Source organism: Protopterus annectens, chromosome 1.part1, assembly GCF_019279795.1.
Source record: "Protopterus annectens isolate FY-2018-M chromosome 1.part1, PAN1.0, whole genome shotgun sequence".
NCBI classification, from domain to species: domain Eukaryota; kingdom Metazoa; phylum Chordata; order Ceratodontiformes; family Protopteridae; genus Protopterus; species Protopterus annectens.
Genome location: NC_056726.1, coordinates 347293865 through 347312461, shown reverse-complemented (window position 1 = coordinate 347312461; position 18597 = coordinate 347293865). Strand labels below are relative to the sequence as shown.

Sequence of the window (18597 nt, the reverse complement as noted above, 5' to 3'; positions counted from 1 at the left end):
CATCCACAACATGTCAAGCAGAGTAACAGCCTTAACACCTTATGTTATGATTATGAAATCTCTGCCAAGTGGCTTATGACATGGCTGAAAAGGGTCTTCAAATCAAACCACTTAAGACAGTGAACAAAAAAACAGATAGGCTTATGGCTGGTATAATGGTTAAGGTGTTTACCTCACAGACGCAAGGTAGAGGGTTTGATTGTCATTTGGTTCATAGGTTCATAGGTTCATAGGTTCATACTAGGCTATCTGCCTGAGGGCATTTACAAGCCTAGCCCATAGTTTTGTGGCTTACGCCACCCCTTTAGTATGGGGAACTATACCCATTATTTTGCTGTGGCTCTGTTGACTGAGGTAACTGGGGGGGGTATATCTGCGATCTCCCATCCATTGGTCAAGATTTCTCTTGAACAAGGCCAGCGAGGTGCTCTGCCTCACATATACTGGGATTTTATTCCACAGCATAGGGAGTCTTTGGGTGATGAATCTATCCCTCCAGCACATCCTATTAATAGCCGTGTCGAGGTTTAAGTCTCCCGCCCTTGTGGCTCTGACAGATCTAGATTTTTTGAGGTGAAGCATATTCATCAAATCTGGGTTTGACATGGCCTTGTATGTTAGGCAAAGGTCACCTCTGAGCAAGCGGTGCGACTGAATAGAGCTGGAGTTCTTTCAGTCGGGCAGCATAGGACAGATGTTTGAGACCCTTTATCCTTTTGGTGAGGAACTTTGTGGCCTCTCCAGCTGCTGCAAGTGTCGGGTCAGATACATTCCGAATGGGGCATTGTACTCAATCATTGGTCTGATGAGTGATGAGTATAGGGAGACTATGACCTCCCTTGATCTAGATGAGAATCCCTTCATGATAAGGTGGGCAATGTAGAAGGTCTTCCTAACTACTTTAGCTACATGGGTGTCGAATGACAGACTACTATCAACCTGGGTCCCCAGGTCCCTGATAACTTCTTCTGTGCTCAGTGGATTGCCACCTATTTGGTAGCTAGGGGTAACCTTGTTTTTCCCGAAGGGTATGACTATGCATTTTTTGGCATTTAACTTTAGGCCATGGCTCTGGCACCAGTTATCCGTTTCTGTGAGACCCTTCTGAAGGATATCTGTGTCAGATGTGTTTTCTACTATGGCACCCAGTTTGCAGTCATCTGCAAACTTTGTCAGCCATAACCCTCCTGTGTTTGCTTGTACTTCGGAAAAGTAGATGCCAAACAAGAGTGGGCCCAGGACTGAGCCCTGTGGTACACCACTTGTGACAGGCTTTGAGTCTGACATGGCGCCAGCAACTCTGACCCTGTGGGTTCTGTCACTCAGCCAGTTTGCAACCCATCTTGTGATGTATGGGTTAACATTTAAGCTGATGAGTTTTTCAATGATACCCGAGTGGGGTATTGTATCAAAGGCCTTCGCCAGATCGAGGTAGGCTGTATGGACTGCCTTTCCCTCATCAATGGCTTTGGTGACTGTTTCGAAAAAGTCAACCAAGTTTAGAAGGCATGATCTGCCTTTGACAAAGCCAAACTGGGATGGATCCAAAGTCTGCAAATTCCCTATGTCTTTATTTATGAGGTCCATTATGATCCTCTCCATGGCTTTGCAGATAAGGCTTGTCAAGCTAATGGGCCGGTAATTTCCAGGGTTGGTGGAGGCACCGCCTTTGTGAAGTGGGACCACAGTTGCAGTGCGCCACTCCCTGGGTACGTATCCAGAGGTAAGACTATGATTAAACAGCTGTCCTAGCTGTGGGTTTAATTCCTCGTTGAGTTCGTGGAGCACACAGCCGGGGACACCATCAGGTCCCATGGATGCTGTGTTTTTTGCTTTGGAGAGAGCAGTTCTCACTTGGGCGTTGGAGATGTTTGGGGGGCTGCAATCGCTTGGTATAGATATCTCTCCTTTAGGTACTCCCCTATGAACTTATGACAGAATTTACTTCAAAGGAGCAGACTGATTTTATAGAAATGACCAGAAAGGAAACAGTAGAAATAGAAGGTATCCTTTTTATTATTATTTCTCTTTTATTATTGGTACTTTCACAGCTACATAAGCCTCTAGAAATTTAGATGCTGTTCTCCGTATTCTCAGTATTGCCAGATGTCCTGGAAGCATCTCTGAATATACAAATTTGCTAAAGTTATTTTTATACCAGTGCACTGTGGTCTGAAAGGTAGTTTCTTGTTTTCCAGCCAGTAAATCCTGCTTTGTGTAGATGGCTGAGACAATATTGTCTATTTGCCACTGCAAATGTATACTGTTTATTTGGCAACTTATAAAATATTAGTACCAGTGTACTAAGTTTTGAGAAAACAGTACTTATGCATTACGTTCAGAGAAATCACTTACCAGTGTGGGACGTGAAAGCTTGTTTAATGCACTGCAATTAAAAGTTTAGTAAGTAAAAACTCATTCATCTTGAGATGTGTTTAGTTTTGGATGTATTTTAGAACTTAACTGGCAGCAGATATTTTATGCTGAATTTGTATTGTGCAGTCTGTCGTGGGTAAGTACTGTGTGGAAAACAAACAATATTTATAGCTGTAAGAGTTGCTATAAACAAAATGTGAATATTGAAAGTAAAAATGCTACCAACTTTGGAGATATGAACTAAAATTCAGTGTAATTTCATAACTTTGTAATACTTTTACATCAATTACGCATCTAAACATTTAAGATAAAGCTGATAATATAAATTATTTCACAAATCTGGTAGTTGAGATTACAACAGGAAGGCCTAGGTTTTAGGAAATACAAAGAAAATACAAGGCTATTTGACCAGAAGTTATGCATGCCTTGACAATAACCTATCCTGAGACTCTATCAACCATTTCAAGGACGGCAAGACCTGTAAGTCCCAGAGTGTATCTAGGGCATCCATATAATTGTCTTAAGTTATCTTTAAAGGATGGTATAGAGTCATATTGCTTGATCTGCTTACTTTGAAGCCATACACTTACATAGTTTATACTTAAAACGGTCTGATCCTGTACTTCAATTAAGCATTCACTTTCTAACAGCTTTTTAGCTAGATGAACATAAACATCATTTGTTAATAATGCTGTTCTTTATGGCATGCAATGATATTAGAACAACTATCTTAAAAAAAGGAATTTGTAAAAATACTGATTTACTGCTGTGGGTTTAGGTTTTATTGTTCAGAATAGACAATGTTTGGTGTCTGACAAATTTATTGGTGGTTTTTGTGTGGAGAAAGAGATAAAGGTCTACATGACACCTCAGTGTCTCTAATAGAAAAATTAGATGAAGAATACTCCCCTTTACTTATTTAGTGTGTCATTTATTTTTTCATTTATTCAAGCATTCAGAGGGCATGTAACAAGTAAGCAGGCAGATAACTGACAGATGAATACCTGGTACTTTTGGCCTCTCCTGCTTTATGACTTTTTTTATCCCCCCTACTGGAGATGTTTTCTGTCAGATATGCTGTGGAGTGAGTTACTGTATCGTGGGACTGTGCAAATTTAATAATATGCTTGGCTTGTGTCAAACTACATGCATTATTTATCTCGTTAGTTAGTTTAGTTTGTCCTCCCAACCTAATTATCTAACCTGCCCAATTGAGCTCTTCATTCTTTTGTCCTGGCTCATCTTAGTTAAGTTATAGTAGGCAGTTGCACTAGGTAGATTAGTTTTTATGTACGAGTCAAATGTCCCATTTTTGCATTGTGGCAACCATCACGGTGTGTGCATGCATTAGTAAAGAAATAACACAGCATGGGCACTCTACTCACTTACTTAGATGGCCATCTTCTCAGGCAGCTCTCCTCCTATAGGGAGATCATGTTTCTGCTATATCATCTTGTCTCCATTAGAGTTCTGTTGCAGAGCTATGTAGTGCTTAGGTACACACACCTTCTCTTTCCCTTCCATATGGAGAAGCTGACAGTGGCTACTCTCTTATGGCCTCCTACTGCCAGCACCACTTATACTGTTCATTGAGCCTGTGCCTGCTGGGTTGTAGTCATGACTACATCTGTCTACTTAGCAACTTATACACAAGGTAAATGCCATTACAACAGCTGCATCTTATAATGTTCTTTCTGGTTCTTAATTCAGCAACCTTTTTGCTAAAAGAGAGAATAACTTCTTCTTCCTCCTAGAAAACAAGTACACTATTGGCAGCCTTTAGCTGGTGAAAGCATATTTTTTTTTATCTTATCCAGCTGTGGGAAAAGCCCATACTGTGAGTCAAATGACCTGGCATTAAATAATTGCCTGGGACCTTGAGAAACCAGAGAGGGAGGGTAGCCATGAGGGGATGATGCCAGCTCACTCATCCTTCTTGGGGAGAGGTGGTCCACTATTCTTTGCAGTGTTGTCATCTCATAGCCAGCCAATGAAGTCAGCTACCAGGAGATGCGTTAGGCTATTTAAGCAAAAAACCTCTCATGAGTGGCAAGCTGAACAGCATTGAAATCTTGCCTCCACCCTGAGTATAAGTTAAGGTTATTGAAAGTGTTCCCCTTTATGCAGAGGATACACATGCCTAGGTGACGTCAGATACTAAAATCTAGGCAGAGAAGGGAGGTGTGAATTGGTCACTGCCCTATTGCCCTATCTAGGGTAGTCCTGGTTATTAAGCAGGTAGGGAGAAAAAAACACATCAAAAGATGTATTCATATGACAGAAGTGCAAATAATTTACCTAAAATATCTGCTGCATTTAGCACAAAATTCATACCTAAATTACCAAGTGGGTTTAAGTGCCAATTAATATAAACATCTCTAATTCTAGTTTACAAGGATCTCATACTGTGGGCATGCCCTTGGGATATGCCAGCTTGATAATGGGAGGAATGTATGAATGTCTCTTATTAAGTGTATAATAAGGTTTCTGACAAATGGATGTAAAAGTTTACTTCTTGAGCTATTGGGAAGGGGGAACTTTCTCAAACATGCACACTCACTACTGTCTCAATTACTTTTACTAAGGTACCTTACCATCAGGTAATTCCATATCAGGATGCTCCTAGCTTCTCTCCTTAATGGTTCCAGAGACTTAAGAGGGGCACTAGAACCCAGATGATTATGCAGGGTAGTTGGGGAGGGCAAGAAAAATATGATAAAATTAAAAAAAAATTTATGCTGAGAGTTATAGTATTTAAGGAATTAACATTTAATTTTGTATGTGAACATATGTTTCTCGTAAATAGAAATCCTGAATGATGGATCTATATATAGGGAGCCACTCTGCTATTTATATGTATAACATAAATGGATTCAGCTTTGTTTTTCCTTTATTACAGTCAGGCTTTCATGGTATACCTGTATATATTCCCCGAAGAGTTCGGTATTAACTGCTTGCGCAAGTATACAAGTTTACTTTTTTTTTTTAGTTTTTGTTTTTTTTTTAATTCAGATCATATACTGTACCTGTGTTCACCTTAACTCCAGACCGTCACTCGAGAGCAGGCTAGCAAAGCCAGTGATCTGCAGCCCAAAATTGCATTGCAGACTGAGCATATTATTCAGAAACTGCAGGTAAAGGGTTAATTAAGAATTTATTTGTCTATTATTTATAGAAAATGTTTTAAGCATTTTTAGAGTTTTTGACAAGTATTAATTCTATTTATAGATTTCTTTCTAAGCTTTCTTTTATAGATCTTCCATTCTTGGTTTCTCCCCAGCCACTATCTGTTTCTTTATTTGTACTTATTAGCACTTGACACTTGGGATATTGAAGTGTATATCAACAGTCCTAATTCACCCCTGTTTTATTTACAAAACTGATTAATTTATAACACATATATAACAAAGCTTACACAACTTGCAATGATTGTCAGACCATCTACAGATGTTGTGTATTATACTTTGATCTGCACTACACTGCTGCATATCAGTAATGGATGATTATTTAATATAAGTCATGGTCTCAAAAGATATGCGACGTAGAAGAACATACAATTTTTATCATTAGGATCACTACTGCGGTAGCCTTAACTATTTTTGGGTTATAACCTGCTAAGGCTATAACAGTTGGCCAACTTCCAAAGATTTAAGACATCTTCCGCATGTGCAGACGGGCTTGGGCACCGAGCCTTGTAGAGCTTTCCTGATAACTAAGAGCTGTTCTCTTCTAGGCTTTCAATGATTGATGGTTGGCTAACACTTTCAGTTGCTGAGTAGATATGTTTCCTTTAGGGAAAAAAACTTCCATATAGACTGTTTATGACAGAAACTGCCATTTTTCTTTGAAATATTAATTTTAAGCTAAGAAAAAATATTTTTATTCCCTGACACTGACTTTTAGTAACTTTTAAACATTACTTTTTATTTTTGTGAAAAAAAGTTGTTTAAACCAATTTAAAACTACTTTTTCTCTGGTTGAAGTTGTGTTGTTTTACTTTAGGTGCTGTGGTAAGTTTTTAAAGCATTTTTTTTTTTTTTTTTTTTTTGTGGAAAAAAGTTGCTTTTTTTCTATTTACCTGCTTTACCAAGTACAGATGCCAGACTTCCCAGGGAATTAAGCATCTTTTTCAGCTTAATGATGGAGCACCCTACAAGCTTCTCTATTCTTCCTTTTTCTAGACAATTAAATATAATAAACAGCTTTTGCCATCACAGCAGGCTATGAAAGTGCTTCAGCCACTGATGGATGAATCTGTTGTGGCCATTTCAGGTTCCTCAGACCATTCATCTTTTTCCTTGGCTCCCTATGGTGTGACATCATGGACTGGGGGTTAGAAACATCCTGTGTAAGAGCTGAAGTGCCCTTGGTGGGAAAGGGAGAGCCACTGTTTTTGGTCCTGAGAGAAGAGGCATATGAACACCTGAGAGAAGGGCCAGGTGAACAGCCTTCTGGCAAGCCAAAATGCTATTCCTATCCTTAGGAGGCTTTTTCTGCCAAAACTGGGTCTGCTTCTTTGGAAATTCCTGTTAAAAAAAATCAAAAACTTCGACATATTTCTTCTAACTCAGTCACTTTGGGCAGGAGTGATTTATTAGGCTTAGGCCAGGGTTTAGTTCATGCTCTTGATTCTTCCAGTTTAGCAATTTCTGGTAAAATAAAAAGGGATTCTTCATTTTCCGAAGAGGTTCATGTTTTTGAACCGTAAACTGATTGTGAAAGAAATACAGATTTTTTATTGTCTCTTCAGTTTTCTGGTTCATATTCTGAGAAGATAGTGGCTTCTGCCAGTCCCTTTAAAGGATTCTCTTTCTCTAAAATTAATGAATTGGTTGTTTCAGGTGGAACATAATGATATTCCACTGTCCCTGAAGAAGTAGTATACTTTCTTACAACTGGATTTTCCAGAATTCAGTTCCTTCTGTTCTTTCAGCTTTGGAATATGTTTTTATCACAGCATGTGACTATTTAAAGGTAACAGCTGATAACACTGATGATCCGTATTCCTCGTGTCAAAAGTTGGATGATTTGCTTACCATTGTTAGAAGTAAATCTAGACTTAATGATGATGATTGCACTTGTGCATTTAGCATGACCTGGAGAACTGTTGTTTCATATATTAATGACTGGACTGATGCAATAAATAATGTTAGGCATAGAACAAATAGAACACATTTAGGAAATGATGCAGTTATTGTGTGCAAAAATCACTCAACCCCCATGAAACAAGACGGTGCCCCTGACAACTTTGGAATTCTGGATGAAAGTATTCAGCAATCTGAGGATCCAATTTGATTAGAAGGAAACAGAAAAAGAAAGAAAGGAAGAAGTTCACAACAAATAACAAGGTAGAAAAAGAAACTGATTAATGAATGTAAAGGAAAAATAATATGTAGTAAAAAGGACAACAATTTGTTATGTAACACACAGGTTACAGGGAATGATGATATTTTTCTATCAGAAAACCTTCAGTCCACAGAAAAAGGCATCATTTGTCCAACAGAGAAGGTAGAAAAAAAGAGGCAAGGGGCAGGCGAAAAGGAAGAAATCAAAATTGAACATGAAAGGATTGAAGAACATTACTGTAAGAAAAAAGAAGAGAAAGACAGATGCTGACTACATGGCTCAAGCTGTGGATTTACAATTCCATCTGGATGAGAATTTAATACACAATGAAAACGGTGGGATTAATAAGACTAATAGTGATGAAGATATATCCTCCATAACAATTGATAGAGCAGATATTACTGTATTAGAAGCTGAAGATTCTTCAGAGCTATCCAGCAAAGATATTCTTGTAATTGGAGATTCAATTATAACAGGAACTGATACTTATATTTGCAGAGGAGATAATGAGCATCGAATAGTGTTATGCTTAACAGGAGCAAAAACAGAAGATGTGAGACAAGCCTTGGAACGCCTTAATGTAAGGAAGTAAGGATCTGTTTTTATTCAAATGATGTCATCTGCAAGGATTCTCTGCTTGTTAATAGGGAACTGACAGCTCTCTTAGATAGTATAGCTTGTACTGGTATTAGGACTTATTTTTCACAAATCACTTATAGAAAGGATAGTCAGGTTACTGTGAATGAAAAGATTTTTTGGGTAAATACCTACATGGAAATAATGTCCTGTTTTAAAAATGAAAATGTGTAGATCACCCAAGCCTAGTTTTGGGCACATACATGTTCAGACAGGATGGCATGCATTTGGCAAGATCAGGGAAGAGAATTTTTGCAGCAGATATTTTGCAATATTTGACAAAAACTAGGCAGGATTTTTGCCAGGTTGAAAATTTAACAGTCCACAGATAGCAACATTTGATGCATCTCTGATGGTTGTTAATGCTAGGAGCATTAATAATACATTTTTTTTATTGGAAAATTTATTACATTCTCACAAGATTGATGTTGTTATTGTTTGTAAAACATGGTTAAAGAACAATGACTGGAAACCTGTTCTGTCAAGATATACATGTTTTTACTGTAACAGACATTCTAACAAAAAATCAGGTGGAGGTGTTATGATAAGGATTAAAGATAATTATGAGACATGGGATTATTACATGTTCAGTGATAGCACCAATACTATAGACTGTGTAACTGTGACAATAAAGACAACCCTGGGACATATAACAATTGTTGGAGTGTATAGACCACCAAAGTCAAGTGCAGCTGACCAAGAATAATTCATACATTTCTTGCATGAAACACAGGTGGGAAGAATAATATTAGCTGGGGACATAAATTTACCAGAAACAGACTGGAATAATATTGATTCAACAACATTAGTAAGGAAATTATTCACAACGTACATTCAGGAACAACAATTACTTCAGATTGTAAAAAAAAAAAAACCTACCAGGGGACGGAACGTACCAGATATTGTTTGTGCTCCTAAAGAAATTACTGTTACTTCAAGTCAAGTTTTACCACCATTGATGTGTAGTGATCATTGGGTTAGAAAGGATAATTTGTTGCTAGATAATTCTGCCAAACTGAAATCTAAAGCAATGTACAGAAGGTTAATTGCAGATTATATGGAAGCAAAATGGTCACTATGTAAAACTAACTGGAGTGAGGTGTTCAGTGGAAAAACTGTAGATGGAATATGGAAAGTTTTGAAAGAGAAATTGTTTGAGTACAAAAAAATCAAAAAATGTTTAACATCAGGATCTAGGCATACAGCATCAGGGAGATATATTTCCATAAGAACAAGATATCTGATTAAGATGAGAGACAAAAATATAAGAAATGGAAGAGAGGTCAAACTACAACTTTGAAAACTGAAATAAACAAGCTGGACAAACAGATCAAGCATAGTGTGAGACAAGATCAAGACAAATTTGAAGAAAATTTATATAAAGATATTGAGCATAATAGGAAGCCTTTTTTAGATACATAAGATGTGGAAGGAGTAAAGACACACAAATTGATAAAGTGTGCACAGGTTCTAAAATTTATTCTCAGGTACAACAGATTATAGATGTATTTATAAAATCTTATAAAAAACAATTTGGCTCCAGAAAAGGGGTAATAAGTTGTCCTAGTGGCATCCAGGCAACCCCAGACACTGGACTCAAATTAGATTGTATTGAAAAAGAACTGCATAAACTGGATCCAAACAAAGCACAGGGAGGAGACGGAATTAGTAACAATGATCTGAGAATACTTCAGCAAGAACTTATGGTACCATTACATCTATTATTCACTAGGTCATATAAATATGAGGAGATTCCTCAAGATTGGAGACATGCACTTATTAAATCTGTTTTCAACGGAAGGGGGAGTAGGACAAACCCAGAGTTATATAGACTCATAAGTCTACCTTCATGTTGTGGAAAAATAATGGAGAAAGTAATATTGGATATGTTACTGTCAGAACTGGATAGGTTGGGACTTGAAACCATATATCAGCATGAATATGTTGAAAACAGATCTATCTCCACCTGTAACATGATGTTCTATAACAATATAATAATGAATGAAAACTTGTGCTATAATGTAATTTATATAGATTTAACTTTAGCATTTGACAGGGTCATACACAAAACAAATATCATACAGCAACTGGACAGGTGAAATCCTTGGTTACAGTCAGAGTGTCTCACAGGGCTCTGTCCTAGGCCCTTACTTGTTTAGATTGTATCTTTCATACCTAACGTTTTCATCTGAGGTGTTCTACTGTCCATATGCAGATGACCTGAAACTGGGTAAGCTGATTACATGTGTTACAGTGAGGCATGTCTGCAAAATAACTTGACTAAATTGACCATTTGGGCACAGGAGAATAATATGCTGATAAATGCATCAAAAAGTAAGCATATGAGATTTGGGAGATATAAACTGAAATGTGAATATTTAATACATCACACACTGATTGAAACTGTAAACCCATTTAAGGACCTGGGTATATGGGTAGATTCAGCTATGAGTTTTTCTAATCATATCAACCAATTAGTTAATGATAGTTATTGAACTATAGGTTGCATAAAAAGATTTATAAAGTCTAGGAAATCCAAAATAATGAAGTCATTGTTTTAGTTACATTAGACCCAAACTTGAGTATGGCATAACAATATGAAAACCCTATAAGAAAACAGGCATGAGTAAATTGGAAAGAGTATTGTGGAAATATACCATGGGCATCCATGGTTGTGAAAATTTAAGTTATTATGAAAGACTAAAATATCTGAACTTGTACAGTGTCTCTTATAGATATCTAAGAGGAGATCTTTTTCAAGTATATAGGGCATTTATAGACTACCTCTGGGAATGTTTGGGGTTATCAAAAAGTACTAGAGAATCATCAGATAACTTATGTAGAAGATTCTATAGGAATGAGAAGTGTACTAATTGGTTCTCTGACAAAGTAGCTGATGCATGGAACAGACTACCAAATTACATTAAAGCAAGTACTAGTTTAGATCTTTTTAAGAACAGCCTGGACACTTATTATAGAAATAAGCGGTTTGGTATATTGGCACACTAGAAGGGCTTTTAATGTTCGTACTTGAAATATTTGTATATATGTATGTATGCCAGACAACCAGCCTGCTGGCCAAAGGAAAACAGATAGATTGTATAAAGTTCCTCAGTTTTATAAGTTTTTTAAATATTTATCCCAGATCATACACAGCAGCTATTGTTAGTGAACCAGCTGCTGCTAAACATCTGATTAATACCAATCTTTCTTCTTCTGACAGGTATGGGAAAGCTTTTGATGGATTTGGGGAAAAATGTGTATTCTTCTGCAACACTTATTTTTGGAATTCTCAACTGTCTAGCTCATGTCAGATCATGTCACAATGCATTTGACATAATGGTTAAGGTTTTCACCTCACAGACACAATATACAGGGTTTGAATCTGACTTCGGGTTATTAGCTAAGCTTAAAATGGCACTTCAGGGCAGTTAGCCTAGTATTCACTTATAAGCCTGTCATTAATTAAATGAGGAACAGTCCACATATAAGAAACATGATTTAGGCTGGCCAGCATATCTTAGTGTCCTTCAACAATACTGTCACTTCTTAAGTATCTAGACTATCTCAACTTTTACTTTAAAGTTATCACTAAAAAGTTAGTTAAGGAAGAGGTAAATAAAATCCCTTCCAACTCATCTCCAAGATCTTACCCCATACATCCTTTTTTGCTCAAATTAGGGAGTAACTATCTCACTTCACCTTTTACTCATATTTTTAACATTTTTATTAAATACTAGATACATTCCAAACCTTTTCAAAAGAGCTATAGTAATCTCACTCCCAAAGACTACAGCACCCAAACACCCGAGGGCTACAGATCCATAGAACCTGGACCCTATAGCAAAGATCTGCAAAAAATATTATCTAAGCAATTATTGATCTACATTACACAATATGGCATCATTACAGTTAAAGACCAAAATGTCTCCTACTCTCCTGCTAATGAATACCATCTAAAAGAGCATGAAAGAGCCATATTCATAGACCTCAAAAGAGCATTCAAATGCATAGACCATAGCATCCTAATACAAAGACTAAAACATTGCCACTTTTCAGATGAAGTATATCTCTGGTTTCAAAACTAGTTTCTCAACAGGGCATTCACTAATCCCTTACTGAGTATTGGAGTTCCATAAGAGTCAGTATTAATCCCACTTCTATTCTCTCTGTTCATTAACAATCTTCCATGGACATACCTAATGTTAACATCACTTTATATGCTGATGACATCATCACCATCATCTCCAGAGCATCTGCATCACACAAATTACTTAACTCGACAGAATGACTTCCTGCTGCTATGGAACTGATTCAGACCAGCATACTAGTACTAAATACTAATAAATCCTCAGTTATGCTTTTGGTAATAATAAAAATGTTTTTAAAACTCATCTACTCCTTATCATGGATCCATACAACCATAACCAAAAAATGCACTGGGAGCTCACCAATAGGAGGAACGAGTCTAAAGGTATTTACTGAAACACGAGCACATACAAACAATGACTGGAAACTGACAACGAATTTAATAACTGATACAAACATTAACGCTTTCACTGAATAAACCGCGTTTTTGTTTCAACTTCATCAGATGCTATTCACAATGAAATACAACTTTATATATAAAATTAAATAAAAGGTGCTTGCTGTCATTGGTCGATCTAATAAATGATTAATTGATTGAACAGCTCATTCTTAAAGACAAAAAGACCGTTTTAAAACCATCATATTGATGTATATAAACAACTACATATACTTTAAAACATATATATTAAAACATATATATTGAAACATGTATCCAAAATAATAATGAATCATTTTGAATCATTTTAAAACTCTAAACAGTAACAAAAAATGTATGTATATATGTGTATTTCATAATTCCTGCAAATAAAATATGCCCATGATAAAAATAATAATAAATAAAAATATATGTTTAAAAAATGACTGATAATTAGTAAAACTAATAAAACTGATAACTAATAAATGAAATTTATAATTTAGCTTGCCTTACTGCTCAATTACTGACATTGAATTGTTACGTCACAGTCCCTTGAATTTTACATACAGAAAGGATTTAAATTTTAAAAATTTTTTTAAATTTTTTTGAGTTTGGACAAAATTCACGTAAGTTTAAACAAGGAACTAAAGTAGGCACGTACAAATGTGAAGCCTGCTCACAATGTGGCTTTTTATACAATGCATCCCAAATGGAATTACCTAGTAGAAACAAAATTTTACATAGTAAATGTTATGCCAATTGCCACACCAACGGACTCGTCTATCTTGCCTTGTGTAAATTGTGTTTTTCTTTTTACATAGGCAAGACGGAAAGGAAATTGAAAACACGAATTTATGAACACTATTATGAAATCAGTAGGGAAAACAACAAAAATGCATTATATCGCCATAAAATGGTTTGTAAAGATGCAAGTTATGCATTCTTTGTTTTAGAAGTAGTGGCTAAGGACATTAGGGGTGGCATGTGGGAGACACGGTTAGAATACCGTGAACTCTTTTGGCAGATATGGTTAGATGCTTCAAGACCCCCAGGACTTAACGATATGGTTTCCATCAAACCAGTTTTGAAATTAAGGCAAGCTAAATTATAAATTTCATTTATTAGTTATCAGTTTTATTAGTTTTATTAATTATCAGTCATTTTTTAAACATATATTTTTATTTATTATTATTTTTATCATGGACATATTTTATTTGCAGGAAATATGAAATACACATATATACATACATTTTTTTGTTACTGTTTAGAGTTTTAAAATGATTCAAAATGATTCATTATTATTTTGGATACATGTTTCAATATATATGTTTTAATATATATGTTTTAAAGTATATGTAGTTGTTTATATACATCAATATGATGGTTTTAAAACGGTCTTTTTGTCTTTAAGAATGAGCTGTTCAATCAATTAATCATTTATTAGATCGACCAGTGACAGCAAGCACCTTTTATTTAATTGTATATATAAAGTTGTATTTCATTGTGAATAGCATCTGATGAAGTTGAAACGAAAACGCGGTTTATTCAGTAAAAGCGTTAATTTTTGTATCAGTTATTACATTCGTTGTCAGTTTCCAGTCATTGTTTGTATGTGATCGTGCTTCAATAAATACCTTTAGACTCGTTCCTCCTATTGGTGAGCTCCCAGTGCATTTTTTGGTTTTGGTTTTACATCACTGGCATCTACGTGTTTTTTTGATCCATACAACCATCCATTACCCTTTGTTAGTAAACAAGAATACCTAGGCATTTTAATGGCTCTATCTCTTTTATTTACTGTGCACATTCAAACCCAAGTGCAAAAAGTAGTCTGTCCACTCTGAGTTGCATTCAAAATGTCTAACCTCCTGTCAGTATAAGCTAGGCAATTCATTACCAGCAGTATTCTAACCCCCAGTCTAGAATATGCACTCACACTTAGTGTACTGCATTACCCATAGAACACTTCACTTCTCCAAAGGACAATGAATAAGATATTGTGTTTTATACACACCAGTCTGTCCTGCAAACATCAGTTTCTAACCTTAAAATTAAGTTGGCTTGCTGTTGACTTGAGGGCATCTTTCTTACTAAACACACTATCCTTTCAAATATTAAATAATAGCTACTATCCTGCACTTAAACATATTTTATTTCACAGGACTCAGTCTTACTCTGTCAGAAACTCAGATACAAACTTTCCTGATAGATCACTATATACACTAGGCACTGCCAAGAGAGCAGTCACCAAAATTGTACTGAGATACTGGAACAAAATCCCACTGGACATGGGATTTCCAAGATGGTTGCACATTGAGAAACAGCTTAATTCTAGCTCTCCCAGTGTGAAAACAGAAACTCAGCAGAGAGGGCCAGAGGACTTTCATGCTTCTGGGTAAATTTCAGTAACTGGCCAGTAAGTGCACTGCCTGGATGCCAGAAAAAAAAAGAAATACAGAGGACCCAAAGGAAAATCAGCTACAAAAGGTGAGGAAAAACCCTGACTGGGAAAAGTACTGCAGCAGTTCAACAAAAAGCAGTGCAAGCTCCAGTACTAATTGTTTGGAGTGAATTTACATATTATTCCCCAAGACACAAAAACTGGGCAAATCTAGACAGAATTTACATTTCTCAGGGACATGTGCATTTAATTGAAGGTCTTGAACTAAAATAAAACCACATGCTATTGAAGTAAAAATGGGACACTTGTGCTTTCTCACCTATCTGTTGAAAAGACAAGAATTTAAGGAATGGGTAGTAGAATTTATTCAGTAGATATTAAAGAAGATAGAAATTTCTTTTGAAAATATAGCTATGGATGCAATAAAATTAAAGGGGGGTTTAAAAATAGGGTGGAAATAAGAGAAAGGGAGATATGGTTAAGAAGTAACAAGAATTATTTAGAGGGATTGACAAATGTTAATGTATTGCAGAATAGGGGGATCTCACAGAACAAGAAGAGGAGCAACTGCAGAATGCTAAACAGAAAATAAGAGATTTCCTTGATAATATGCATGAGTTTAGAAAGATTGCTGTTAAGAAACTGTTCGTGATAATAACTCTAGAGCACATAACCTTTTACTACAATGATTCAGGCAACAGAAAGTAGAAAGGGATGTTGCCAAGCTTAAGGAGCCTATAACAAGGAGGGTAACAAGAGATTTTGAAGGGTATTAGAAATATTTCTAAAATTGCATGAAGGTCTGTATAAAGCAAAGAAATATGTAAATCAAAAAGAGGTCCAAATTATTTATTTATTTATTTATTTGACATGTGTTGACCGGGAATGTCTGACTGAGCTTGCACCCTTTTTCAGCAGAGGCCCAGGGAGAAAAGCTCCACAAAGTATTACATACACCATAAAATGTTTACAAACAGTACAGTATACATGAGGTAATATAAACATGTATTGTAATGCTTGGATTCCCACTTGTAGCATAAGAGTTTAAAAAGTGCTATTTACAAAAAAAAAACAATAAAACAATATGTTAAAGTCATTCATATATCTCCAATACATAAGGAATTCCCCATTTAGAGGGGAAGTAATGACAATTAACTCAGGGTTAAATGGAAATGTTTATGGAAGAATTAAATATGCCAAGGTTAGAGGAAGATGAGGCTCAATTACTAACAATTAGGATAGGAGGAGAAGAGATAAAAATGGTGATATATAGCCAATCTACAGGAAAGTACCCCAGGAACAGATGATATTTCTGTGGCAGTTTGGAAGCTAGGAGGGAAAAAACCTGATAAAGATCTGGAAGGTTTTGTTTAACAGTATTTTAAGAGGAGGAGACATGCCAATATCCTAGAAGAAAGTGGTGTTAGTTGTAATACTTAAAGAGGCTAAATAAAGATCCAGCAGATCCAGCTTCATACAGGCCCATTTCAATACTAAACCATGATTATAAAGTATTTATGTCTGTAGTGGCTAAAAGAATGCTAAAAATGATGACATGCATATAAATCTATGATTGCCTATATCATAACTGATAATTTAATAAAGATGTTTCCTATTTCTTAAAAAAAAATCCAACAGGACATCAAGGCTATTACCTTACCCAAAGATTCTAAGAAAGCAGTAACAAAGCATACCATAAATTCTTTCCATTTTTTTGACTGTCATGCATAATCTGCCAGACATTGACCCTTTACTATTCTAACAGGATTATTACTCATTCACCTTAGTGCCTCTCTCTCTATCGTAACATACTTATTTACCCATACACGTACCACCCTTCCTATAGCTATACCCTATCACTTTATTTCATTGCTCTCTTAATTCCACATTAATGCTTATTCTATTTTGATCTTACTTTCTCCACCCTTCTTCTCTTCACTTATCTACATTGCTCCTATTCCAGGATGTCCTCTCTCTCTTCCATTATTCCTCCAGTCTTATCCTTATCTCTGTACATCTGAATTTAAGTCTGCTTTATACTGCACACTCTCACTTCATCCCTTATGTCTAAGTTGTTTATGTAACCTATTAGGATCTAACTTTAAAGGGCAATTCATCTTTCCTGGATGAGCATTTTATTTCACTTATGTGTTTCTATTATTAATGTGCAGTCTGACTTTCTCCAATGTAGTTTGCTATTGCCAATGTAAATTGTAATCATGTTATTATTGTATTACTTGTTTGTTAACTTCATTATATAATGCTTTTTTTTTTTTTTTTTTTTTTGCCAACTGGCCCAGGTCATGCCTGAAAAGCATCTTTTGACCAGAGCACTCGGTTAACAAATTTGTATGTATGTATGTATGTACGTATGTATGTATAAATAAATAAATAAATTAATTAATTAAAAGTTAACTATCCCAGACACAAAAGGCCTCACTTTTGGAAGCATAATTATCTTATGAATTTTAAATAAGCATTAACAGTTAGACAATGTGCGTAAATAATTAAATAACTTATTTATAACTTCAGCTTTATCTAGAGCTTTTATATAATAACTCTTTCAAACTTTTTAGCCTATTCATAAACCTCAGTACTTACTAGTGCATATATAACTTAATTTTCTTAATGTTCATAACACATTCCCACATACTGCTCTGTGCTCATGGTAAGACTTTTTTTTTACCTTTATCTGCCTGTTTAATTATGTTTTTTTTTTATTTTGACTCAGTTCTTTATCAGTCAGCCACTGTTTTATGTTTAAATTAAAAGTGTAATATTCCATATTAAATTTATTTAACAACATTTCTCATTCAGAATTCAGTACTTTACCTAAAACTTTTATTATCTTATTTTTATATGGGGGAATAAAAATATAAGAACTGAGAAAATCAGCATCTAAATGGTAGTATATATTAAACACTATATCATCTTCTTCATAGAAAAACGTAATTTCATTACTGTTCATACTGTCATTCAGAACTTCATGTAATATTTCATTTTTTTTTTACTTAAGATGCCATTTGCAGTTCACTTTAAATTGATTAGAGCAAGCACTGTGTAGTTGTGGGATCACAGTGAATTTCAGTCCTAGAGTCAAATATATCTCTGTCTAGTAGTGTTTTCACAATTTGATATGTTTATAACATTATAGGAGTTGTAATTTATTATATATATATATATATATATATATATATATATATATATATATATATATTTAGTAGATTTATTAACATTTATGTAGTTATTTATTTAATGATTGTACATCCTAGAGGAAAATCTGGAAATTCCTTCAATAGCATATCCTTGGATTATCGTAATCTCTTAAATAAAA

The 18597-nt window shown here is 35.3% G+C and overlaps 1 protein-coding gene across 1 annotated transcript in view; it reads left to right on the top strand.

Moving 5' to 3' along the window:
- Nucleotides 1–18597, top strand: part of LOC122804958 (cytadherence high molecular weight protein 2-like) — a 699628-nt gene that overhangs the window by 56314 nt on the left and 624717 nt on the right. Inside the window, exon 2 of the mRNA XM_044075199.1 lies at nt 5432–5510. Within this exon, the coding sequence (XP_043931134.1) occupies nt 5432–5510 (79 nt within the window). The remainder of the gene's footprint in view (nt 1–5431; nt 5511–18597) is intronic.